Source organism: Tympanuchus pallidicinctus, unplaced genomic scaffold, assembly GCF_026119805.1.
Source record: "Tympanuchus pallidicinctus isolate F22 unplaced genomic scaffold, pur_lepc_1.0 scaffold21, whole genome shotgun sequence".
Classification (NCBI taxonomy): Eukaryota; Metazoa; Chordata; class Aves; order Galliformes; family Phasianidae; genus Tympanuchus; species Tympanuchus pallidicinctus.
This window is the reverse complement of record NW_026294733.1, coordinates 10,837,847-10,862,107: the sequence shown is the minus strand read 5'-3', so window position 1 is coordinate 10,862,107 and position 24,261 is coordinate 10,837,847. Positions and strand designations below refer to the sequence as shown.

Genomic DNA, 24,261 nt, shown 5'->3' with positions numbered 1-24,261 from the left:
ATGGGATTGTTTCTAGGACAGTAGAATTAAACACAATTTTTCAAATCCTAACTTCACTCACCTCTAACTTCTATACTCTTGGCGCCTCCATTGGCCCAAGTGTTTGAAGTTGAAGCCCCACACTCCCAACCATCCCACAAATAGGAATGATGGCTGTCCCTGTGGAAAAGGCACAGCAGAACTGCCTCCTGAGCAGGGAGCAACAGCCAACCTGGGTGCTTTTCAATAGGAGAATGTCAAAAAACTCCAATGCCCATCCCGATACGTGAGCATTCAAACTCATCTTCAACCACTTCATCCCTCCACTATTTTTACTGTTCAGTTTCCTCGCTCCGTGTGCATCTGTAGTCAAATCTAGACAGATTATGCTCAAGTCTTATTCTTCCTCCTACCAGATTTTCAGTTTCTGCTGACTTTTTGATCTCTGCCACCATTCTTCACACCCTGCCATACATAATGTGGTGCAGCATTAAACACTGGCCTCAAAGAAACCTTACACGAACAAAAGTCACCCTATTAAAAGGTCACTTGATTTTATTTATGTATGCTGGATTAAATTTGTGCATGCAGTTTTGCTGGAAAATGAAAGAACTTTTTTTTTTTTGCTGAGGCTTTCCTACATTGCTGATTAGGAATGCGCACAAGGAAAGCATGTTTTATGAGTAGAACTTAATTTATTTATGAATTAGTTGACTAATCAAATGAACTTGCAAGGAAAGTTCATCGGTTCTTGAACAGTGTCAGATTTTAGAGGGCATATTAGAGTTACACTGTCTTTTGCTGAAGACATTTGTTTTAAATTGCTGCCAAGGTTATCCACAGACAAATTACAAAGAACGTGCTTGTTCTTTGGAAGAGATATTTTGCTATGCATCTTAAAAAGGGAAATTACTCTTGAGTTGGACTAAGTCTGCCTCTTCTCTCCAGACCATAGCACAAGGACATTTCCCTTGTAACACACCCTTCAAAATAAAAGCAGGAAGAAGACAAACTTCAGTTTGCAGATTTTCTTCCTCCCTGTAAGTTAGCTCACTGAACAGGAAAAATAGGTGCTCAGATACCATGGTAATGACTGATAACGACTCTGGCCTTGCAAATGCCAAGTTCTGAGAGATTCATATACCCAAAGATTCAGAAGAGCATCTCAAGTCAGCGTTTGATCTGGGTGCCAAGGGCTGGGCTCGTCGTGCGCTGCGCACCCAACATCCATCTGCCCTGCACTGCTGCTACACACCTCTGATGGCAAATGTGATGAAAGAACATTTAAAGAACGAGCAAATCCAGCCCACTCCCACCTCCAAAGCTTCTAGTTTCATAAGTTTACCTTTGCTACGTCAAGCCCTTGAGGTGTCCAAACGCTAGCTACTATTTTAGCCTAAGCTATGTGTTACCCATTTCACATGAAGGAAAAAGAAAAACAACAGAAAACAAACCTTGCAGCTGTTAGGCTCCCTTAAGAAAACACAGGCTGTAAGTATGAGCAAATCAGGGCAAACTGTAATAAAAATGTTACAAGCGTGCTTCTGGACAGTGGTATTTTTAGACTGAGGTCTGAAGAATTATTTCAGAACACGGGGAGAGACAGTGAGGGTGACAGAAGGGGAGAATGTCAGTGTGAGAGGCTACGGATAGCTTACGGAGTTAAGTGCCCAAACGCGATTCTTTCCAAGCAAATAAATTTGCAGTCTGCATCTGTTCATGGGTTTTCACCGAAGATGCGAAAGTCATCTCTGTATGCAAGATAAAACCCAACGCATTAAAAAAGGCACAGCGTCGTCTTTTCAGATAAATTGAAGTAATTGGGAAAAAATTGATGCTTATGAAATATCATGGAGAGCTTTCACCTCCCTGCTCTTATCAAAGTTTCTCAGAGGAAGATTTGAAAATAAAATTTGAGTCAGGAGAAACATGTGACACAGGGGTACCAGGCTCGCTCCCGCACAAGGTTATTTGCTATTTTTAAGGAACTACAAACTCCTTTCCAGAAACGTCCTTTAGCAAGCAAACAGCCATTGCAAGCTTTTACCTGCACTCTGTCCTCATCTGTCTTTTCAATACCTAATTTCTTAAGGGTTCAGAAAACTTGTAAATTGAAATTACACAGTATAGTGACAAACCAACAGCCTAATTTCTTATTTTTCTAGAGCATTCAATAGTGTAGCAGAACGTTTCCTCTCCGACACTTATGGCTCTCTCATTTTTCAGAGAACAGCCCAAGTGCCATCAGAGCGACCGCAGCGCGCAGCACGCCGGCAGCTCGCACATAAGCACACTTCAAAGCCCAGGTGAGCGAAGGCAGCATGGTGCTAAGTGACAACACTGAAAAACAAGCCTCGAGTTTCAGGACAGCCTTGTCTCTAAGAAGAAATATTAATTCTAAGGATGCCACATCTTTCCTCAAGAGCAGAATTACAGGTTTGAGAGCCAAGGTTTCTTTATCCATCAACATAAAACCCACCAGAACACAAGCACATGCTTTACAATCAGTGTATTAGGAAGACTTCCATAGTCCATGAGTAAATTTAACTCTCTCTTGTATTGATTCCTGAAGTGCTGTTCCTTCCGTTTTTCTTCTCTGCTGTGCTTAAATTGGCTTCTCCATCCCAGAGTTAAACTTGGGACGAGTACTGGTTAGTTAATGGGCTGTTAGTGCAGAGATTTTGAAAGCTACCTTTGAAATACATTATTAAAGTGAAACAAATCTAATCTTACCCTAATTTTAATCTAATTTTACCCTTTCTCGGTTTTCAACAAGCAGGATAAAGGGCTAGTATTTTACTATGAAAGCACAAATCAAATGGAAGCCCTCCGAGACAACTTTATGGTTTGGTTTATCTAGACAATACAGGCCCTGCAGGCAAATCAGATCTCTGTGGTTGTATGTACTTTGGTTGAATTTGGCTGCCTGGACTTCAGAATGGCAAGCTAGGCAGTGGTCCACTGCCAAGAAGGGAACACAGAACAGAAGTACCAACTGAGGTGCTTGGATAGCTTTGTACCTACATGGAGGGCCCACGAAGACAGAATCCCAGTCCTCTCCTGTGCTTAGCTCACAGGAAGGCAGCACCAGCTCCTCCAGGTCACAGAGCAGAGATCTGCACTGAGCACCACACCCAAGCTGCAAAACTGCTTAGTTCAGATAGGAATCCTCCAAGTTGTGTCCTGCAGGACAGGCCTCTGACGTGCATTTCTCCTCTCAGCTCAGTATTGAAGGGAAGGGTATGTTCTGCTCTACACCTAAGGCACAGGAGCCTGTCAGTCACAGCACAATACACAACACCACTGCTCTGCACTGCAGCTGTTTTGTCACATTTGATGTCTAGAGGTGTTCAGCAGCATTTCTGAGGGTAGTTATGATAAACTCCCCAGCACATTTATCTCCCACTGAAAGCAGTTGGAAGCAATCACTTCTGATCTCACCAAGTGGAGCATCTTCTGTTCTGTTCTGTTCTTACACAGTCTCTATTGTTTCTCTGAATATCTGCAGTGGAGATTTCTGCCCACCAGCAGAATCACGTGGGAGCTTGCAAACATCCCTCTCTGTTCCAGCAGAGGCACGGTAAGCACAGCCCTCCCCGACCTGCCTTCCTTTACAGTGAATGTGACATCACAGATGACTCTGCAACAGCTCTGTGTCCCCTGGAGACAGGCGCTCTCCAGGAGTACTTTTCCCCTTCTAAGGCAGACATATGTAGTAACCCATCTACGTTCATGGAAGGGGCTTGTAAGTCATCTAGATCACGCTACTCCTATAGCTACAGCTGCATTTTAGACAGCAAAAGCAATAAACAAGCTTTCAAAAAGTTGTCTCAGCAGCGTATAATTTTAGCAGAACCTTTTGATGCCAGCCAGAAATATTGTTTAATGCATACTTCCAAGGCAATAGCCCTTCTTGAAAAGGCAGACTGGGTGGTTCAACAGAGGTTCTGTAAAATTCATTTGCAGTTTGGCATTTTGCACACAAGGTCGGGTCAGAAAAAGCCACTCTTGCATGCCAGTGCCTACAGCTCCCACTGCTTTTCAGAAGCCACATGCAGTGTCAGGGAGTAGGGAGTGAGGGCTCACCTAGCAAGAGGCAGAGTGGCGTGGCATCTTCACTAATGGTGCCAATAAACTCCTCGTGTGGACCCTCTGTGTCCCTTGGAGAGGTGCAGCTAGGACAGAGATGCTTCTACTGCTATGTCTGCCACCTGCTCCTGCAAACAAGCCCTTAAAATAATTTCTTACACTGCAAATTAGGTTTGCAGTGTAAGAAGGGAGGCTTTAAAGCTCACTTAAAAGCACTGCCACCACTTGACACAGGATGGCCAAAGCCTGCTGCCTCAGCACTGCATTCTCCTCCATCTGCTGCTTTGCCAGATCACTAAACAGCACCAGTTACCTGCTATTTAGAACAAAACAACTCCAAAGTTACACGAGGACGGCATTTACACAGAGCCATGGCAGACCAAGAGCTGATAACTTCAAAGGAACTCTGGGACAGCCCCCCCATGCTCTGCTCAGAGCCCATAACGCTTCAAAAAGAGGCAAAAAAAACAAACCAGTCATCAAGAGTCAGAAAATATGCTTACTAGTAACAGTCAAATCTTAAGTTCTTGAGTAATACAGACATGTCAAGTTGTGTGAAACTATTCTTTATGACCCTAAGAGGCACGGGGACGGGTCAGTAATAGAGACACTAAGCAGAAATACGCTGAGCAGTTTCTGATGGTTTCTGGGAAGAGTTTTTGAGCTTTATTCCTGTTGGCATATTTCCTCAACAAGAACTACAGGTGTATGTCTGATCCTTGGCATTTAGCATGAACACAAAACTCTTAATTATTGTAAGTCATGTAAGGCATGATGACTTAAATTTTAAAATAATGGCAAAAAGCACAAGGTTTCCAAAATGTACTTATAAATACAAAGCACAAACTCACTTCTCTTACTGTAACTGCACGTACCTGCTGCATTTACTATTATCAATCACGGAAGACTAATGAACTTCAATGCATTTTAGTTAAGGCAGGTCAGTCTCATGCAAGTTAATGTTCCCACAGATTAGCTTAATGGTTGCAGTTATGTGTGTTCAACAGCCATTGGGATTTTTATTAGGAAAAGGTGGAGGGGATTAAATTTGTCGTGGCTGAAATGCTGTGTACGTCCACTGCGTGCTCTTTACAGACATGCAAGCAGGTCCTCATTCTGTACAACTCTACTTAAAAGGCCTGTTCACAGGCACCATTATTTGCCAGAAAATAAAAAAATCACTGGGATTCAAGTGGCAGGGCAAGGATGACAGAAGGAAAGTCATGCCACTGTCTTCCCTACACCACATCTTCGACCATGTCCAATTAACAAAGCAAATGAAGGTAACGGTATAGTAGAACTGCATGGGCTGTGTAACAGCAGCTGCTTTTTGACAAGCTTACATTTTGAACTATTTAAATATTACCTTGCACTTAAATTCATTAAAAGAACATTAAAAAGCAAATTTATTTTTAAAAATTGCTATTTGTTTCAACAGAATTGAAAAGTGTGTTTTGCCTAGTCTTGACTTAATTTAAGGAGCACTAATTTCATTTTAATTTGCACCACCTTACCTCAATCAATTTATTGGCATGCTCACGGAAAACCTGGGCATATTCCTTAACTTCTTTCTCGTTCCCATTCTTGGCAGCTTCAATCAACACTAAAAGTGGAACATTTGTTTCCAGAAAAGAGTCTGATACGTGGTCCATCACAGCTTTGCGGAGCTACAATAAAAATGAAAGAATAAAAGAGTTATTTTTCTGCTATTTTCCTTTCACTGTATTAATATGTAAAGCTTAAGTGCTTTTGTCGTTGATCCTTTTTCCTTCCTGTGACCAAGGCTTTCTCTGCACTAAGTCTTGTCTACACACTTTTTGCTTCCATTTAAATTAAATCTCCTTAAAAACTGGATTAGTTATGTAAGTGCAAGTCACCATTTGGCCACAAATATTGATTTAGCAACTCAGATTGGTTTTGACTGAGTAAATTTGCCACTTTCCCACAGCTGATAAAATAACATGCCGATTTAACTTCTTTAATTTTTCTACTAGAATAAAAACACTTTAAAATAAGCTTCATCCACACTCACATTTACTTGGAAAAGGGAATATACTGCCATAAAAATAGAAAAACAGATAAAAGATCAGTGTTACCTTACAGTTCTCATAGAAAATATACTCTGAGATGAAAACCAGCAGAAAATTTTAAAACACAAGCGATTATGTTTAAATCTCATAAAATTTTAGGGTTTTTATAATCCCTGTTGCCATCAGGACGGCTCCGAATCCAGCACCTTTATCACACAGTTAATGCGGTTGTGCTTCCGCCTTACACTTACTAACAGGCACTGCTTTCATTCACTCTACATCACAAGCAGGAAAGCTCTCTACCAATTGGAGCCAAATCAACAGATGAAATACTTCCAGGAGAGAAGACATGCAGAGGTGCACTCATTTGCCTCACCAGGTGGGAACCTCACGTGGCAATTACCTGTCTGCGCAAGTCTCTGGTCTTTTTGGTCATCTTATCAATGGCAGAATTCAGGGCGTCACTTCTTTCCTTGCGTCCAGCCTGAAAAACAAGAGACAAAGAGGTAAACAGGCATTCAGAGTCTCCAAGCAAAACCAGTATGATTTATGTCGAGAAGACTGTCAGTTCCTTTATTATTACTTCTAAGTGATTGTTCAAGTTAGAAGCAGAGTCTCCACCTCCTTGCCCAAGCATTATTCTTCCAGGCAGGCTCAAGCAGTCTAGGAGCATCTGACAACATAAGGCTGCATCCTTTAACACTCTTCAGCTTCCTTTCTGGAGAAATGGATGCTTTCCTACATCTAGGCTGCTTTTTGCTCCTCATCAGCCAGAGACTGTATTTAAACAGCTAAGTTTAGATTTCTCTTCTCTGACAGCTCTGCCGACAACCACACAGCTTGCCGTGAATCTCCAGTCCCCTGCAGCTCTTCCTGCCTCAATCCTCGACCTTTTGGGACCAAGGGAGATGGACGGCACCCCAACATCTCCCATGGCAGACGGATGCACCGGGTGGTGCAGCACGGCAGCGCTCCCTGTGCAGCTCCACACCTCACTACTACAGAAGGTTGTTCTTCAGCAGTCAATCGTAAGCCAAAAATCAATTACATTAAAGGTAAAATCCTTATAAAACATTTGTCAGGGATGAAATCCCAACATCAAATAAGCATCCAGGCTTGCCTGCTGGGACCTGGATTTCGCCGAGTTCGATCCAGCAAGTTTCACATTAGCACCATTGTTAAAACGAGGGAAAGGGGCCAAGATGCAGTGGCAGCTTCCCTCTGCCTAAGCAGACAGTGGGCTGAAAATATCTGAATTCGTATCAAGTTGGGAGTGCCAGATAAGACAGCAGTGGTCTTACAATCTCACAGGGAGGGTTTTTCTGTACAATAGAGCTTCTCTGAGTTATGTGCAGTAAGCTTTATGCAACCACAAACCAATTTCTGAACTTCTAAGCCACGATCAATATAATTATCCTGTGGAGAAAAAAACAACAACACAACAAAAAACAGCAAAACCCATTTTACAGCACTAAAGCGAGGCTGTGCCAATTATCGTTCCGCAGATGCCAGGCTGGTTTGAAGCACTCACATAGGCAGCCTTGAATTGAAATCACAAAGTCCACTCTACAGCAGGAATAAAAACTGAATAAAACCAGGGGGAAGATTCGGATGTTGTCAAGTAATTATAATTCATTGAATTTTTGAAGATTTGTCACTCTTTTAATCCAGTCACTGGCTCTCATCACAAATGGTAACCGAAACCAGCTGAAATAAGCCCAGAAGCTTGTTCCACCACACCACAGCTCCAGCAGACTTGATGCTGGGCCGGTCTTCACACTTTAAAATGAAACCAGAAACCTCTAAATAAGGTGAAAACGAACGCTGCCTTTATTGAGCTGCTCCCCAGCTGGTCAGGCACAAAGCTGGCAGGCAGCTGGGCTGGACGCCATCCTGCAGCCCCTCTGGCACTCAGGGCTGATGCAGACAGTGGGCTCCTGGCAGCCCCCCGTGCCTGCTGAGACATAAACCTGCAATTGCTCATGTTACCATACCGCTGTACCTGCAGTGGGACTGTTTCAATGAACCCAGGGCACTCCCCTTTCCACCTCAGCATTTTTCCAGTATCTCTGGAAGGTACACGCACATCTAATACACAGGGAGCCAAACATTCTGCTGTTCCAAGAAGTGCCCTCTTCCTGCTCCCCAGGCACCCCCACGTTAACCACCTACCAGGAGCATGACACTGACACGAATCCACCCATCACTTGCACTTTGCCATGCTCGGGTTTCACAGCACAGAGCAGCCCTGGTAGTGCGGCGCAGGTCCCTTTTTGCAAGGGAACCCAGGGATGGTTTCCACCAATGGCTGTTCAGCTCATGAGATCTGACCACAGGCAGCCCTACGTAAAATACTCTGAAAAGCATTCAATGTGTACATTAGAGGGTAAGCAGCTCCGATTTCATACTGCTGATCTGTTCCTATTAAGTCACACTGTGTACTAACACAGAAATAGCTGTATAATCTAAACCCGTTAGATATGAGCAAAGCAGCTCCCGTTTATTTCCATCTTGTTGGTGTTCTGAAATTTTAGTACAAAGGCTTGTCAGAAAGTATTAAGAGCATTTCCCTTGGAAAGTTGCAATATAAACACCCCACTAATTGAGTTGCAGCACTTTACCACCTTCATGCCCCAGCTGCTAACCCAGCGCCTTCCCTACGGCTGGGGCTGCAGGCAACATGAGGAGGCACACCTGCACTTTTGCAGCTGCAGAAAGGGAACCTCTTGCCATTCCCACCTACAGTTCCCACAGCCAATTGTAACCCAGGTCCTGGACCAAAGATGAGGATGTCAAGTTTTGCCATTCTGAAGTCAGTTGACTTTTTTTGCATAAAAGTTACCATAATGCACAACTGCGGAGCCAGTTACGCCCTGCGAAGACCAAGCACAGCCAGCCTATGGGATATTGGCTGCTCCAATCTCAACATTATTTCCAAGTGTTAAACATCATCAAGGACAACATCAATCCCCTTGCTCAAGTCCCATGAATTTTACCCAGTGGTTCTACCCTACAGCTTAACAACTCCCGTTCAAGCTAGTCTATAAAGTAATAAATCACATTGTAAAGGCTCACCACCTCTGGATAATTTGCTCCAGTAACCAATTACTCTTCCTATTAAAAAAACAGCCCTTGTTTTTAGTCCAAACTTCCATGGAAAAGCCAACTAATGATGCAGCAGAAGAACGCATCCCAGTGATCAGCTTCTGCACATGGGATGAGGGCTGAGAATAGCGAATCCTGAATATTCATACTAGTGGGATTTTTAGGTATTCAGCATGGGAAGCAGCTTTGTCCAAGGGAATCACAGGCTCTGCAGCCGGTGGCAGAGGAAGCAGCTGATAGATTCATTGGATTTAACAGGGTCATATTGACTGCATCAGTCATTTTGCATTATGATACTACTGCTCTGCCCAGTATCAACAGATAATACACTCAGAGCAAATATATTTAAGATCATCATTAAAAAGGGCTAGAACTGCTGTTAGAAACTACACATTTCCCCCAACCCTTGGAATTTTTGTTCTTCCACCATTGGTGCTGCTTTGCTTGGAAGGCAGCACAAGCAGTCACTGCCGCATCCTTGCTCTTCCAGATCTCACAGCCAACCTCACCATTTTTTTCCAACAGCTTAAAGCAGAGAAAGGGGATTTGTACACAGAGAGGCAAAGCGGAATCACTGTCTCGGTCCACAAAGCATTCCCTTTGTAGGTCTGCCATCTGACTCAGAAACAAAACCAAACCAAGCTCTTCCTGCAGCTACCGATGTTAAAATCCAACCGCAACTAACTCATAAATGTGAAAATGTACAGCACGGTGCTGGCAGTAAACAAATGCTATGTGGAAGCAACCAGAATCAGAGCACATATTACGATGTAGTTATGCAGCCATGCTTTTATAGCTACGCAACAAAAACTTCCCTTATTAATCTCGGTGCTTCACCTAAGATCAGAGAGCTATTGAGGAATAGCATTCTCCACCCTGCAGCAGTCCCTCTACAAAAAAAAAAGGTCATTTGCAGAGGGATTTCTGCTTCAGGTAATCTTTGAATTGTCTTCTAACCAAAGGAAGGAGCAGTGCTGTGCTTAATGCTGGTGATTGAGTAAGTGACAAATGGGTGCTTGGCATTCCGTCCTCGGGGTGCACGGGGAAGCCATACATCAGTGTAGGGCTGCTGAGCGGTGCTTCATGGCAAGGCATAAAGATGTAGTGTTCAGATTCAAGTTTGTCACATGCTTAATTCTCACCTTGACACCCCGCCTAATTGTATGCCTACAAAGGACGGCCGCCCATACTGCTGTATTACCGAGAGAGCAGAGCTGCAAACAAATTCCAGGTATAACAGTGCTGATTCCGGACCACAGAATCATAGAACCACAAGGTTGGACGTGCAAGATCATCCAGTCTGAGCGCCCTCCCATCACCACTGCTACCACAAGCACTAACCCACGTCTCGCAGCTCCTCATCCAGGCACCTCTTGAGCACTGCCAGGGACGGCGACTCTTCCAGCTGCCTGGGCAGCCACTGCAGTGCCTGACCACTCTGAGAGAAAAAGTTCTTCCTTTTGTCTAACCTAAATCACCCCACGCACAACTTGCAGCCATTTCCCCGTGTCCTGCTCCTTGCCTGGGAGCAGAGGCCAAAGCCCTCCTCACCACAGCCTCCCCTCAGGAAGTTGTGGAGCGCCATGAGGTCTCCCCTGAGCCTCCTCTTCTCCAGACTAAACAATCCCAGCTCCCTCAGCTGCTCCTCACAAGACTTGTGCTCCAGACCCCTCACCAGTTTCACTGCCCTTCTCTGCACACGTTCCAGGGCCTCAATGTCCTTCCTGCAGTGAGGAGCCCAAAACTGAACACAGCACTCGATGTGCAGCCTCCGCAGTGCTGAGCACAGAGAGATGCTCACCTCCCTGCTTCTGCTGGCCACACTGTTTCTAATTCAGGCCAGGATGTTGGTTTTCTCTTCATAGTCATCCAGCCTATAACACTGCAACCACGAAGGGCAAGTGATGGAGCAAGACGCACAAATTTCATCAGTGATTACCTATCTGATATCTGATGTTTGAGGACACAGTAACACCCTGGCTTGTTACAGACATAAGTGTAAGGAATCTCCTATAGCCACAGCTAAGCACTGAAATATAGGGGTTGCACAGCAAGTCCATTGGTACAGTAGCAACCTAACCCATGTGACACCCCAGCCACACCTGTGCTAGCCTGCTCTGTCTTATTTGCACAGCAAGAAGGCAAAAAAGCAGCAGCTGATTCTCCCATGACTCCCAACATGCTGACATTCAGGAACAATCACCATGCCCATCTCCATACAGACAGGAGCTGTGTGCTCAGGTGCAAATCCCAAGTGCCTGCAGCACCCAGGCTTCCGTTCTCCACACCAGAAGCACAAAGAGGCTGCCCGGCCCATGTCAGCATCAAGTGCCATTAGGCTGTTTGTGGGACTTAATGCGCCAGGAAGGCTTCCACCAGATGTCAGCCTAACTAAATGACAACACTGGCCTCAGGATGCAGCTCTGCTTCGAGTGCATGTGTTTAGCAGGAAGACCAGTTCCGCTGCTGCACAACAAGCCAGGTAAGGGAGCGGGTTCTTTGGTCCTAGAGCACTTATTCTCAAGAAAGCCACATTTCCTCTTTTCCCCCAAGTTTTAGAGGTGCAGATGCCACCTCAAAGCCTGTTCTGGTGGGAGGCTCCAGATGGCACTACTCCATGGCTTCCCTTGGCATGCAAGCGAGTTTGCAGTCTCAGAAGAAATACAATGGTGAGAATTAAGCAGGCAGCTGGAGTCTATTCTCAGCCTGCTGCACCTCGGCACCCCAGACAGTTCCCAAAACACAAGGAGAATATCAGCACACTTTCAGGTTTAAAAGGAATCGGAGGTATGCCTTCAATAATAGCTGTTGTCTCACGACAAGCACACACAAAAACAGGTTTACGCTGAGAAGAGCACCCATAGAGCTCGCATTCACTGTTTCCCAAACAAGACACTCACTGGCAAGGTGCTAAACAGCCCTTGTTTGGTTACAGGCCAGAGAACCAAGAGCTTCAGCGAGGCAGCAGCTTACCATGTGCAAGCAGCAACTCCCAACGCCGTGCCAGATTACACAACCGTCACGTGGGAGGAACCTACCAACATGCACGGATGTGAAAAAGCAGAACCCTTCCAAAAGGTACCCAAATTTGGCCACTCGGTAATAATGGAAAGAGTGGCACAGCAGGGTAGTAATTTTTCATCTCGGAGCTTTTTCAATTTTCTTAAATGACACCTTAGGAACATTCCTTAAAAGATTGTGTTATCATATTTATGTGCTATTAACATTCAGATCAGCGCTGGGGTCAGGACAGTGCACCAGATGAGTGCTGAGAAGCACAGCTACAGGCACGTTGCTGCTGTACTCCCCCAAGGCAACGGGCAGCTCAGGCTGGATTTTGGCTGCGTACGTCTTGCACAGTGAATATTAACTATGGAAAAACTCTTGGAATAGGTCCGTGTCATTTCTTTACACATGTTCCTTTCAGTCTAGAGCAAAAGCTGGAATATTTACGGTGACAGAACAATTTAACACAGTCACCTAGCACTGCCCAGTTTAACATTAAAAATAGCTACATTACTTATTTTTCTGTTTTGTGGGCTTTTGCTTTTCTTTGTGCTTTGTGTTCTCCATCCCTCCATTTCATTTAACACCTCCCCTGTGGGGACAGCCACAGGTCCAGCACTGCAGCCAGGGGCACAGCTGCTCTGCAGGACAAAGAAAGAAAAACAGGCAGAAACCAGCAAGGCTGAGCTTAAATAAGGAACTAAAGTTTAATAATGAAGCTAAATGACCACTGTCTTCTCAGACCTCCTCTGACACAATTAATCTCCCTCCCTGTTAGCATGGGGAATTGGCTATTCTCAGCTCAGCCCTGTCCCGAGGTCATCACCGACACCTCACTGCCACAGGGCAAGCACCGCCGAGCACCTCGTGCTGCGCTGCTGCCACGTGTCTCAAGGTGACAACAAGTCCCACAGGACAGTCTGCTCTGCACAGCGGGAGCCGTGATGTCCCAGCCTGCAGCCCTGGACCAGGCTGTGGCCCTGCAGGGCTGCTGGCACCACAGCCCAGCTCAGGACTGTGCATGCTGGCTGCAGGTCCTGCCGTCACCGTGGCTCCCGGTCCTTGATCAAGGGCTGTGAGCTGCAGGGAACGCCTGCTGTAAACTCAACTTACTCTCCTACACTTCGGTAAGCAGCAATAAGTGATACAAAAGCCAGGGTTTGCAAGGAACACAAAAAATAAGATGGATTTCCTCATTTCATAACTGCAAGCTGTCAAGCTAGATCCCAATTAATTTTTTTTTCTCCTGTGCTCTAAGATAAGCTTTGCTTTTCCAGAAATTTCCCAGCACTTTTCTCACCGCAGGGCCTCCACCGCACGCCCCGACAGCACCCCTGTCCCAAAAAGCACTCCCCTCTGCCCGTGCTCCTGCAGGGACCTCGAGCTGCCCCACCTCCCTGCAAAGCGCTGCTAATCAGCGCCCTCAGTCCAAGTCGGGCACACTTCACGTCCCCGAGCATCCCCAGTGCAGCCGGGTTGGACAGGCAGCCGGCAGCGGCAGCGAGGCTCCAGCTGCAGCTCTGCGCTGCCACAGTGAGCGCAGCCAGCAGGAATGCAGGGGGGGAGCGGGCGGTGCGCGGCTCTCCGGCTCCTCGCATCGCCGGGACGAAGGGCTCTAACAGCTGATTTTTTTCCCCCTCCTCGATCAGCGGTCTCAAACACGATCGCAGTATGCAGCACAATGCTTTAAAACAGCAAAGCTTCTGGAAAACCCAAACAAAAGGAACGTCACCAGGTGACGTCAGCCTATATACAGCCCTGCGTGGTCGCAGCGCATAAGCAAACCCATTCTTGTGCCGCTTCCCTGAAAAGCTTTTCAGTAAATGCACTCATGCTACTCCAGGAGCTTCTCTCAGCAATAAGCCACCCATCCGCCATCAACAAGTTAGGACTAAAGGAACCCACAGCTGCGGAAAAAGAAAACGTGAGCTTCAATTAAACAGCCGAGCAGCCGCCGAGGAAGAAAACTTCTATTAAGCATCGACTTGAAAACTGCAGACCTGGCAGAGGAGGTCACGCCGGCGCTTTCAAAAGGAATATTCTAAGAGAGCACGGTGGATTCAATTTTGCACTAATATCACAGGACCCTAAACCAGTAAATTATTCACAGGCTATCTCGCGTTAGAGCCTTTCACAGACTCACCGTGTTGAGTCTCAAACTACGACTGAATGCAACCTCCAATGTACTCAAAAGAATGGGTAAGTGTGTGCCTTTCTCTCTCCCTTGTCTAACGAATGATGGCTGTGTGTTAAGGCAGCGGCGAGGTGCTACAGCACGCTTTGCTGGGGTGAACCTTGTGAGAGCAATGTGTTCTGATTGTGACGCTGTAACCCTCCGTAATGCCGATAAAGACTCATCCTAAGTGTAATAGCTGGTATTCTGTGTGTAGTACTAAGTTGTTTCTTGCATTTAGAATAAGCTTTTCGGAAATGCATGGAAATGTTATCTGCAGTGAAATCTTCCACGGTGATGTTCAAAGTATACTGATAAGGATATCCTATCTTGTTGTTTTCCTAAATTATATTCTGCAGGCTTACATTTCAAGTGGCCATTAGGGGCTCGTATGCTGGCAGCACTATATGCAATGAGCATGGTTTTAAAAATGCTGCCTGCCTTGGGCATGGCTTGTCCACCAAAATGTCGCTGTGAGAAGCTACTCTTTTACTGTGACTCTCAGGGGTTTCACTCAGTGCCAAACACCACTGAAAAGGGCTCTCTAGGTTTGTCACTGAGGCACAATTTTATTACTGAACTTGAAAGGGATCAATTTGCGAGCTTCAGTCAACTTACTTGGCTTCACTTAGATCATAATCAAATTGCAACAGTCAGAGAAGATTCTTTTCAAGGACTGTATAAACTTAAGGAATTAGTCTTAAGTTCCAACAAAATCTTTCATTTGCCAAACACCACTTTTAGCCAGCTGCTTAACCTGCAGAATTTGGACCTCTCTTTTAATCAGTTGTCCTCTCTGCACCCCGAGCTGCTCTACGGCCTCCGCAAGCTGCAGACCTTGCATCTGCGCTCCAACTCCCTGCGGACGATCCCCGTCCGCCTGTTCTGGGACTGCCGTAGCCTGGAGTTCCTGGATCTGAGCACAAACCGCTTGCGAAGTTTGGCTCGCAATGGCTTTGCGGGATTAATCAAGCTGAGGGAGCTGCACCTAGAGCACAACCAGCTGACAAAGATTAATTTTGCTCATTTCCTCCGGCTGAGCAGCCTGCACACTCTCTTCTTGCAGTGGAACAAAATTAGCAACTTGACGTGTGGGATGGAGTGGACCTGGGGCACCTTAGAAAAGCTCGATTTGACTGGAAACGAGATCAAAGCCATCGACCTAACAGTTTTTGAAACTATGCCGAACCTTAAAACCCTCCTCCTGGATAACAACAAGCTCAGCTCGCTGGACTCCAAGATCCTGCGCTCGCTGCCGTCGCTCAGCACCGTGGGGCTCTCGGGCAATCTGTGGGAATGCAGCGCCCGGATCTGCGCGCTGGCCGCCTGGCTGGGAGCCTTCCGGGGCCGCTGGGAGCATCCCATCCTGTGCCACGGCCCCGACCACGCCCAGGGAGAGGACATCCTGGACGCCGTGCACGGCTTCCAGCTCTGCTGGAACGCATCGACCGCCGCCCCGTCCGCGGCTCCGACGGACGCTGCCACCACCGAGCCCACGAAAGGCATCAGCTCCTCTCATTTCCATATGGGAGACAAAGAAATCCCCACCACGGCAGGCATGGTCGTCACCACCGAGGAACCCTTCCCCGAGCCAAACAATGCCATCTTCACTCAGAGGGTAATTACAGGGACAATGGCTTTATTGTTTTCTTTCTTTTTTATCATTTTTATAGTGTTCATCTCCAGGAAATGCTGCCCTCCCACATTAAGAAGAATTAGGCAGTGCTCAATGATTCAAAACCACAGGCAGCTCCGATCCCAAACGCGGCTACATATGGCAAATATGTCAGACCAAGGACCGTACAATGAGTACGAACCCACCCACGAAGGACCCTTCATCATCATTAACGGCTACGGACAATGCAAGTGTCAGCAGCTGCCATATAAAGAATGTGAAGTATAATACTTAAAATTAAACCAGATAAGTAACCTATTTTAAAATCGTAGGGGACCTACAGCAGATTCTAATTTTTACAAATGTTGACATAAAGCCTAATTTTCCAAGCTACTCAATGGAAGCATTGTTTATGGAGTGGTGCAGTATTTTTAAGTTGTTTTTGTGGTTTTTTTTTAATAAATCCATAATATTTTCAGTGTTAAAGAAGCAATGATCACATTAAACTTGCACTCCTAGTGTTTAAAAGTCTAAAAAGACTCTCACCTCAAACTATGTAAAATGTTCCATGTTATGTAACTCTCCGACTGTGCGTGCCATTTGTACCCAAGTCTCCACACTCCACTTTCCCCAGTAAAATCAGCCCGGGTGGAAGGAGGGAGGCTGTCTGCACAGAGACCTGCAGAGGAACATACACTGCATTTGTTCCCCCGCAGCTGTGCGATGCCAAACATCCCAGCTGGCTCTGCTCAATTCAGAGGCACGCTGGAGGAAGGCTTTCCTCCTCTGATCATTTCCACTCGAGTAAAAAGGGGAGAGGGAAAAAAAGAAAAAAAAAAAAGTGACCAAGTTTCAGGTGGGGATTTAGATGCACTGGGGACTGGCAAATTAATTTTTAAGGCAGTTTTCCTACCTCCATGCTCACAGTTTGGCTTGCTTACACACACCTTGCTCGAGCTCGCAGCAAACGCAGGCAGGAGCAGTTCACACGACCACCAATTAACCAGGATGGCTCTCCAGGCACTTGCAGAGTACCTGGTGGTGCTTAATTAGGAAGGTTGGTGCGATGATCTAAACGTTACAGGCGTTCAAACCCGACCAGCTCTCTGCTTCCCCTCGATGATGCTTTTCATGCACTCGGGCTAATGACTCACGCCTACGAACAAACAGCACTTCCACACCTTTTCATGTGTAAATACCCTTAACACAAGTTTTTCTTAATTAAAAGTAAATATCAACCGGAGGTTAAGAAAGAGAGAAGGAAGGAAGAAACCTCTCTTTGTCGTCCCCCCCCTCTCCCCCCTCAGGCTTCCTCTTGCTGGGAGCTATTTTCATGCACTAACTCCACGGTTTCTCTGGAGACAGAATTAGCCCCTGTAATATAAGCTCTCACTTGTCCTCCTCTTCCAAAATTCAAGGTAATTACCAGCTCAAAGCTGCGTACCTTCCGATACATTAGGATAATGGTTAGTTTATAGAATAGTTCACAAAAAAACGTTTTGTTTCTTAGTCAAAATGGGACAGAATCTAAACTAGTATGCCATTAAAAAATTCTTATATAAATATATATACACACACACACGCACCTCATTCTTCGGGAGTAATTTGATTTCTTTAACCAGAGGTATCACATTGCTATTTATACTATATTATGAAATGATATGTAAATATTTGCAGATCTATGCAGCGACAGTGGTACTGAGATGCCATGGGGGAGGGCGGGGGGGTCTGCAAAGCATTACGTTATTTTTAAGTCAACTGCTCAAATATTGTAAACGTTCTAACCAAAGTTAAAAGGACCAGAGGGATGGAATTTTTTTTATATATATATACATGTATGTATAACTAAAAAATGTGTTGTGTCCAATGCTGCAGTGTTAAACAATTACCAGCAAACACGGATGAAGAGAAATTCCTCACAGTGTCAACATACCTTGAACGAATCAGTAATTACAGTATGCTAATTGTGTTGTACTAAACTATTCTGCAAACTTTCTGAACAGAAAAATCACTGCATAAAAATCTGTTCGCTATTTCACTCTGCTTTTATATATCTGTATTACCACTTAGTGAGGTATTTAGGGTGCAATTATACAAGTTTGATGTTTTATTGTGAAATGAATTCGTCCGAGGCAACTATAGCAAGATAAGTGTGACTTCTGTTCAGATTTTACATAAAGATTTTTTCAATTACTGGTTTTGAAGATATTAATTTGCATCATTTTACTTTTACGGTGCCCTTATTATAAAACAAATATTTTGTGTACTTCCTACGACTTTGTACTTTAATAGAAGAGAGTCAGAGAAGATACGGTTTTCCATTAAGTTCTCTTTGAACTCCCCTAACTGTTTATAATACGACAAGCCAATTTGCATCCATTTTAGGAAATCAACTGTTGCTTTTTCTGCTTTTACTGCTTTCAACTGAATGTAATAAATCCAGCGAGGTAGGTGGGCAGGGAGTGAATATGAGTGTGCAAGGCCCTGGCACAGGCTGCCCAGAGGAGCTGTGGATGCCCCATCCCTGGAGGTGCTCAGGGCCAGCTTGGATGAAGCCCAGGGCAGACTGGTACGGTATCAGAATCAGTGGTCAGCAGCCCTGCTTGTGGCAGGAGGTTGAATCTAGATGATCCTTGAGGTCCCTTCCAACCCCAGCCATTCCACGATTCATGGCTCTATGATTCCATATGATTACAACCCATGTGATTCAGCCCTAAGCCAATACAAAACCTTAATGCATGGCTGACTGTAGGAAGACTTGCTTCCTTCCCAGCAATCAGTGGCTCTTCCTTCAGCCCCAGGCTCCTGCTGGGAGCAGAGCAGTGCAGCAGCCCGCCCTGCTGTGCCACCCTTACCGTGTTGGCTGATCCCATGCCTCCACCAAAGGTACCAGGGAGCAGCAGTGCTTTCCATGGAGGCACCAGCAGAGACAAAGTTCTGACTTAACTCATGACTCAACTTCCAGTGCCCATACCATTAATCTTAGTGCAGCGCTACCACCCATCAGATGGCAGCACTGAACACCAATGTCCAAGCTGTGCATGCAGGACAGAATCCCACTTTCCTGCCCCACGTGCAGCCAGCCCAGAGCTGGGAGCTCACAATGCACAGAGCCAGGTTGGATGGGACCCTGGGCAGCCTAATCTAGTGGTTAGCTACCCTGTCTATGGCAGGGAGGTTGGAGCACAATGATCTTTGAGGTCCCTTCCAACCCAAATCTTTCTATGATTTCCTGACTGCAGAACGAGGCTCCTCCCCTGGCTGTGTCTTTCCAGTGCCCCAGAAGCCCATCTCTAACAGCTTGTAATTCTGCCCCAGAAGAGTACAGACTGATGCTCCAGCTGGGTGCTTCACTTCTCCCATCCATCATCCTAGTTTTGCAGGTCCCACAGGCTCTGCTGGTTGGGGTGCAGGGAGCCCACCCATGCTGCCTCCCTCAGCCCCACTCACATTTATGCTCCAACACGCGGCTGCTCTCCCAGATGCTGTGGTTTATACCTGCCATTTCCTAAACCATTTGTTGCCAGGTTCCAGGCGTGAGCAAAGCAGTTCCATAAACATCACATGTAGGGTAACAGGTACAATAAAACCTGCAGAATGTCAAACACGAGCAGCAAAGTCAACTTGAATTCCCTTGGGAGGGACAGCAAACTGCAGGCACAGCCATCGCCCTCCACAAGGGCACCGTGAGAGGTTGTTAATCCTTTTTGGTTGTTTTAAAGTTACTGTCTTCCATTCTCAATGGCTTGTGACTCTTCCAAACAAAGAGAGGATTATAATAATTGCCTTAGTCAGCAGTCTGATTTATTTTGTTTATGGAATACGAAGCAGGATGATTTGGCTTAAGTTAAGTGTTTTCAGGATGAGCACTGACTGAAGAAGCGGTTGTTAAATTCTTCTCTGAGACTATCACCTCTACTGCACAGCCTTGGTTTCTGCAGATACTCAATTAGGGGGAAATTCTTTACCCAGAGGACAGTGAGGCCCTGGCACTGCTGCCCAGACACGTGGTTACCCTATCCCTGGAGGTGCCCAAGGCCATGGACGGGGCCTTGGGTAGCCTGAGCTGGTGAGGGGCACAGCAAGGATTGAGGAGGCTGCAAGGTCACTTCCAAACCAACCATTCTGTGATACTATGATAAATGACAGAGGTACCTCACCTCCTCTAGGTACAGCATCACACAAGCCTTCAGGGCCGTTTAGAAGTGGAAATCTGTTCCGCTGCTCTAGGATCCTTGTGCCACCCAAAGACATCCCCCAGCCTCCCTGATTGCCTCCGCTTCCATTCCCCACCCTCGTGCCAGTGAAATGCAAACCAGGCAGTACAAGCTCCATTTGAGTCATCGTGTTGGAACAGGTCTGAATTAATGCTTTCAGCTCCCCTCTTGTTAGTCGCTCTGCATTAGATCATCGTTTAAATGCATACAACCAAGAATTACTTGATCGAGAGTAAAACGGGTTAGCGCTGAGACTCCGATGGGAGCGCTCCTCTGCCAGCACAGCTCCCGCTTCCATCAGAAGGAAACGTAATTAATGCTGCTGAATCAATGTTGGGTTTTGTTTTGCTGCAGAAGTTATGTGATTTTTCAGAGATAAGCCCAGGCTGCACGCAAAGCCCAGCATCTGAGCTCGCAGCCTGTATGCCCCTTCAAAGGCTGCAGTCTACTGCTGACATGTAAACCAGAAACATCCAGTGGCTTTAATCAGAAGTCTGCACTACATTCTTGGTTTTTAATGTGCCTAAGTTAATTTCTGTACTGCTTTAATGAAAATAAAGTTGATTTAATTTTGTGAGCTGCACAGCTATTAAAATCCATCTGTTCAGACCTATGAAGTCTACTGAGAAAGCTGAATTTCATCTTTACATAAAAATTAGGGAGTTCAGAAAGGAACACAGAACTTCTCCCCCAGTAAAAAGAACAAAAAAAGAAAGCAAAGAAACAGCAGCAGAACCTGAAGGCAGCTGCACAGAAGCAGATCCTTCCTCCTATCCCCTTCTGCATTGCACAGAGTCCCATGCACTGGAAGTGGGGACAGACTTTCCTTTTTAAGCCAGGTGCTAGTGGGATGCTTGGAGATCATTTTAGTCACCTGGAAATGTAGCATTTCACACCTTGAACAAAAATCTTTTTTGAGAGGTATTCAGGGAGAGGTGACAGCAGCTTTGATGGATATGGCCAACCTCAGACAGGGCAAAACTCATGCATTTTAAGGACAAAACACCACACGGCTCATGCACCTGTGATGTACACACAAACCTCCACCTGCCAGCCCTCAGCCACCCATTTGTTAAAACAAACCCTAAAGACAAAACAAAAACAGCACCCTGTTTTGCTTCTCACCCTCATGAAACATTAGCGAGTGAACTATTCTACCAGCTCAGCAACGAGACGGAGAGCCCTCAGTGCACTGTATTGAAATTATAATTAAAGAGCCAGTTCCTGATGGGAGGGGGGTGTAAGTAATGGCATAAAAATAAGTGCAGTGTACAGAACATTTTTGTTATTAAAATTGTGTATACTGTAAAACTGGATTTGCCTCTTTTTTTTTTTTTTTCTCCTCCTTTTTCAAGCAGAGGTGTCCAACTGCCTACATCCACCGGGGTCTCAGAGCACACCAACAGCAGCCCAAGCCAGCGCTGGGCCGCTCCCTGTGCTGCAGCCATGGCAGCCAGCAGGACCCGCGGGCACAGCCCTGGGCCACCGGGCAGAGTGCTGGCAGTGTCAGTGCCAGCAGCAGCCTGTCCCCTCCAGCAGCACCGCCCTTCCAGGCACTCAGCAGGAACCACACCGTGCACAGGCGTCAAACCACAGCACATCTCCCTGGCTTTGAATTATTACAGCCTAGGAAGTGACAGAGAGATACAGCCCCGTACAAGCATCCTTTACAGAGGCCACTGTAACGCTGTGTTCTAAGTCACGGTGCTTCAACAACACCAGAACAGCCTCATTTAGACAAGTTCACGGGCACAGCCCAAAAGACTCAGTGCAACAGCTGAGAGAAAGAACACGTTTCAGGATGTTCCAAGATGATTACATGCACTGAACTGCCAGCTAAAGTCACTTCAGTATCTGAGCCTGAGCTGCTTTCTGCTTTTGTGCACTAAGTTTGGCTAACTCAAGTTCTCACGGCTTTTACAAGCCAGTGGCTCCTCAGTCCTTCTCATACTTCAAAGCAGCACAGGATCAATGTATTTTCTTAAACTTTCAAAAAGATTAATGGTAAGATCAACAGCATCTCTCTAAAAATATAAAAGCTGTTGTTTTCACAAGGAAAGGTAAGACACATAGGAGAAAAAAATGGTACTCTGATAATTCTATGCAAAATCTCTGAAATCAATCAGCAGTAAGAAACTGTCAGCATCACTGGCAGCTAGCTTTTAAATGTGGGCTGTGTTAAAGCAACTGTGAAAAAACGAAGACTCAAGAACACAGCCCAAGAGGAGAACTGAAGCACAACAGGGAAGCTCGGACACCTTTTGCCCCCTTTCCCCCTCCTCCCTCCCTCCAGGTCTGTGGTTTTATGCTGTTAAAGGGACAGAACTCCCTGCAATAGGTCACACACCCCTGGAACCCTGAAGTTAATCTTTATAGTTCTGTGTTTGTAAAGAAAGAAACTTCTTAAAGCAACTTATCAGCAGTTTGATTACTATTAGATGCTATGAAAACGTTTGCTTTATAATGACCTTTGACATCAGAACCATGTGCTCTGGGAATTATCTCATAAAACAGAGAAAAATGACTGGACATGTTTCATTCACAAAGTTCCATATTTACTTCTATGATGAATGACTGAAGAGGTTTGGCTGCTGAGGGCATTCAGCAAACGTTTCCAGGCTCAAAGGTAACCAAACCATCACTACAGATCTGCTGTTTTTAATTGACAAGGTTTAAAAAAAAAAAAACTATTTCTCCTTGTTCCTTCATCTGTTAAAAGGATGAGACAAAGGCTTAAACACACACAGAGATCATTGGAGAACTTCTGAAGCAGCAGTGCCAACAGTGAGGAGCTGAGTGCTGTGCGGGTGGGAGAGCCAGGCCTCCCCTGCAGTACGTGCAAGGCCTTCTCTCCAGTATGGAACACAGACACAAACCAGGGTGGTACCTCCACAGCCAGGACACTTTAAGAAACAACAAATCCTCCTTTTAAAAATGTTATTATTTTAAATGCAGTTCAAGCAAGTTCCTCCTGTTTTTCCCAGCAGGCTCTACTACTTGTATGCTAAACACTCAGACAAGTGAGGCACTAAGTGCCTTCATTCTTTTCTCCCAATTATTAACCCCCTAGAAAGCATCCATCGTTTGATATGGGTGTATTATGCTTGTATCAGTTTAAAATGCAGCCTCACTTCACAAAAAGTCTGGAAGTAGAAATGGTTCATCCATCAAGAAGGTTCTTAAATAATGAATAGGTCATAATTCTTTACCGTCAAAAGCAATTAATTTTCTGTACTGTAATCAGGAGAATAAATCTGAAAAATCCATTCTAATGGCTCCAAATCTGAAGGTAGTGTTGCAGCTGAATTCTTAATTTTAAAATACAAGAGCAACGAGGACTTCTGCTGTTTAAACACACAGTCTTGTACCAAACAGAACAGCTTTACTGCATATTTAATAGGTAGAACGGGTTTTGCGAGACCGCCTGAGATTAAAGAACAGCACTAGATACAGGAAATGCATTTCAAGTAGAAAGGTCCTTCCAAGATGCTTCCAACCAAACAGCTACAGAAATCCTGAAATATCCTTTACCAAGTGTACAGAACACTGCAGGAAAGCTTACTGCAAAAGCAGTGTTACTTCCATGAGTGCAAAGAGCTAAAAATACAGAGAAGAGCATGGATGTGGAATCCAGCTCAGCCCTAGGGTAAGTACTTGTACGATGAGGTATTGGCTCTCTTCTCTTCAGCTCCTAAATAATCCATCACATGCCCAGACCCTCTGCCTCTGAAGCCATGTGCCAGTTAACCGGGACTATCATTTCCTGCCCTCAAACAAACTGCTTCAGCCCCGATACCATCTGAAGTTTTTAATCTTTCAGGGAAGAAAAACTCTAATCCTAATAGAGCTCATACCAAGCTGATAATGATATAATCTGTTAACAGCAAGTATACGGGGAAAGGGATAAGGACACAGACTATGAATAAGCCTCCACCACTAAAGACACCACACAGTGGCTTGCAACAGGAAATCACCTGTGCATTCCTCACTGGTGAGCACATCCCCAGCAGCACTGCTGGCAGTCCCAGCTCTGTACACACGGGGCTG

At 45.5% G+C, this 24,261-nt stretch overlaps 2 protein-coding genes across 2 annotated transcripts in view; one reads left to right on the top strand and one right to left on the bottom strand.

Moving 5' to 3' along the window:
• CTNNA1 (catenin alpha 1) overlaps nt 1-24,261 on the bottom strand; it is a 108,050-nt gene that overhangs the window by 35,503 nt on the left and 48,286 nt on the right. The window contains exons 8-9 of the mRNA XM_052684877.1: nt 6,502-6,582; nt 5,583-5,735 (exon numbers count right to left, since the gene is read on the bottom strand). Coding sequence (XP_052540837.1) covers nt 5,583-5,735; nt 6,502-6,582 — 234 coding nt within the window. The remainder of the gene's footprint in view (nt 1-5,582; nt 5,736-6,501; nt 6,583-24,261) is intronic.
• Nucleotides 13,106-18,215, top strand: LRRTM2 (leucine rich repeat transmembrane neuronal 2). The gene is made up of 2 exons (XM_052684915.1): nt 13,106-14,408; nt 14,742-18,215. The coding sequence occupies exons 1-2, from the start codon at nt 14,405-14,407 to the stop codon at nt 16,283-16,285; spliced, it is 1,548 nt and encodes a 515-aa protein (XP_052540875.1). The 5' UTR covers nt 13,106-14,404; the 3' UTR covers nt 16,286-18,215.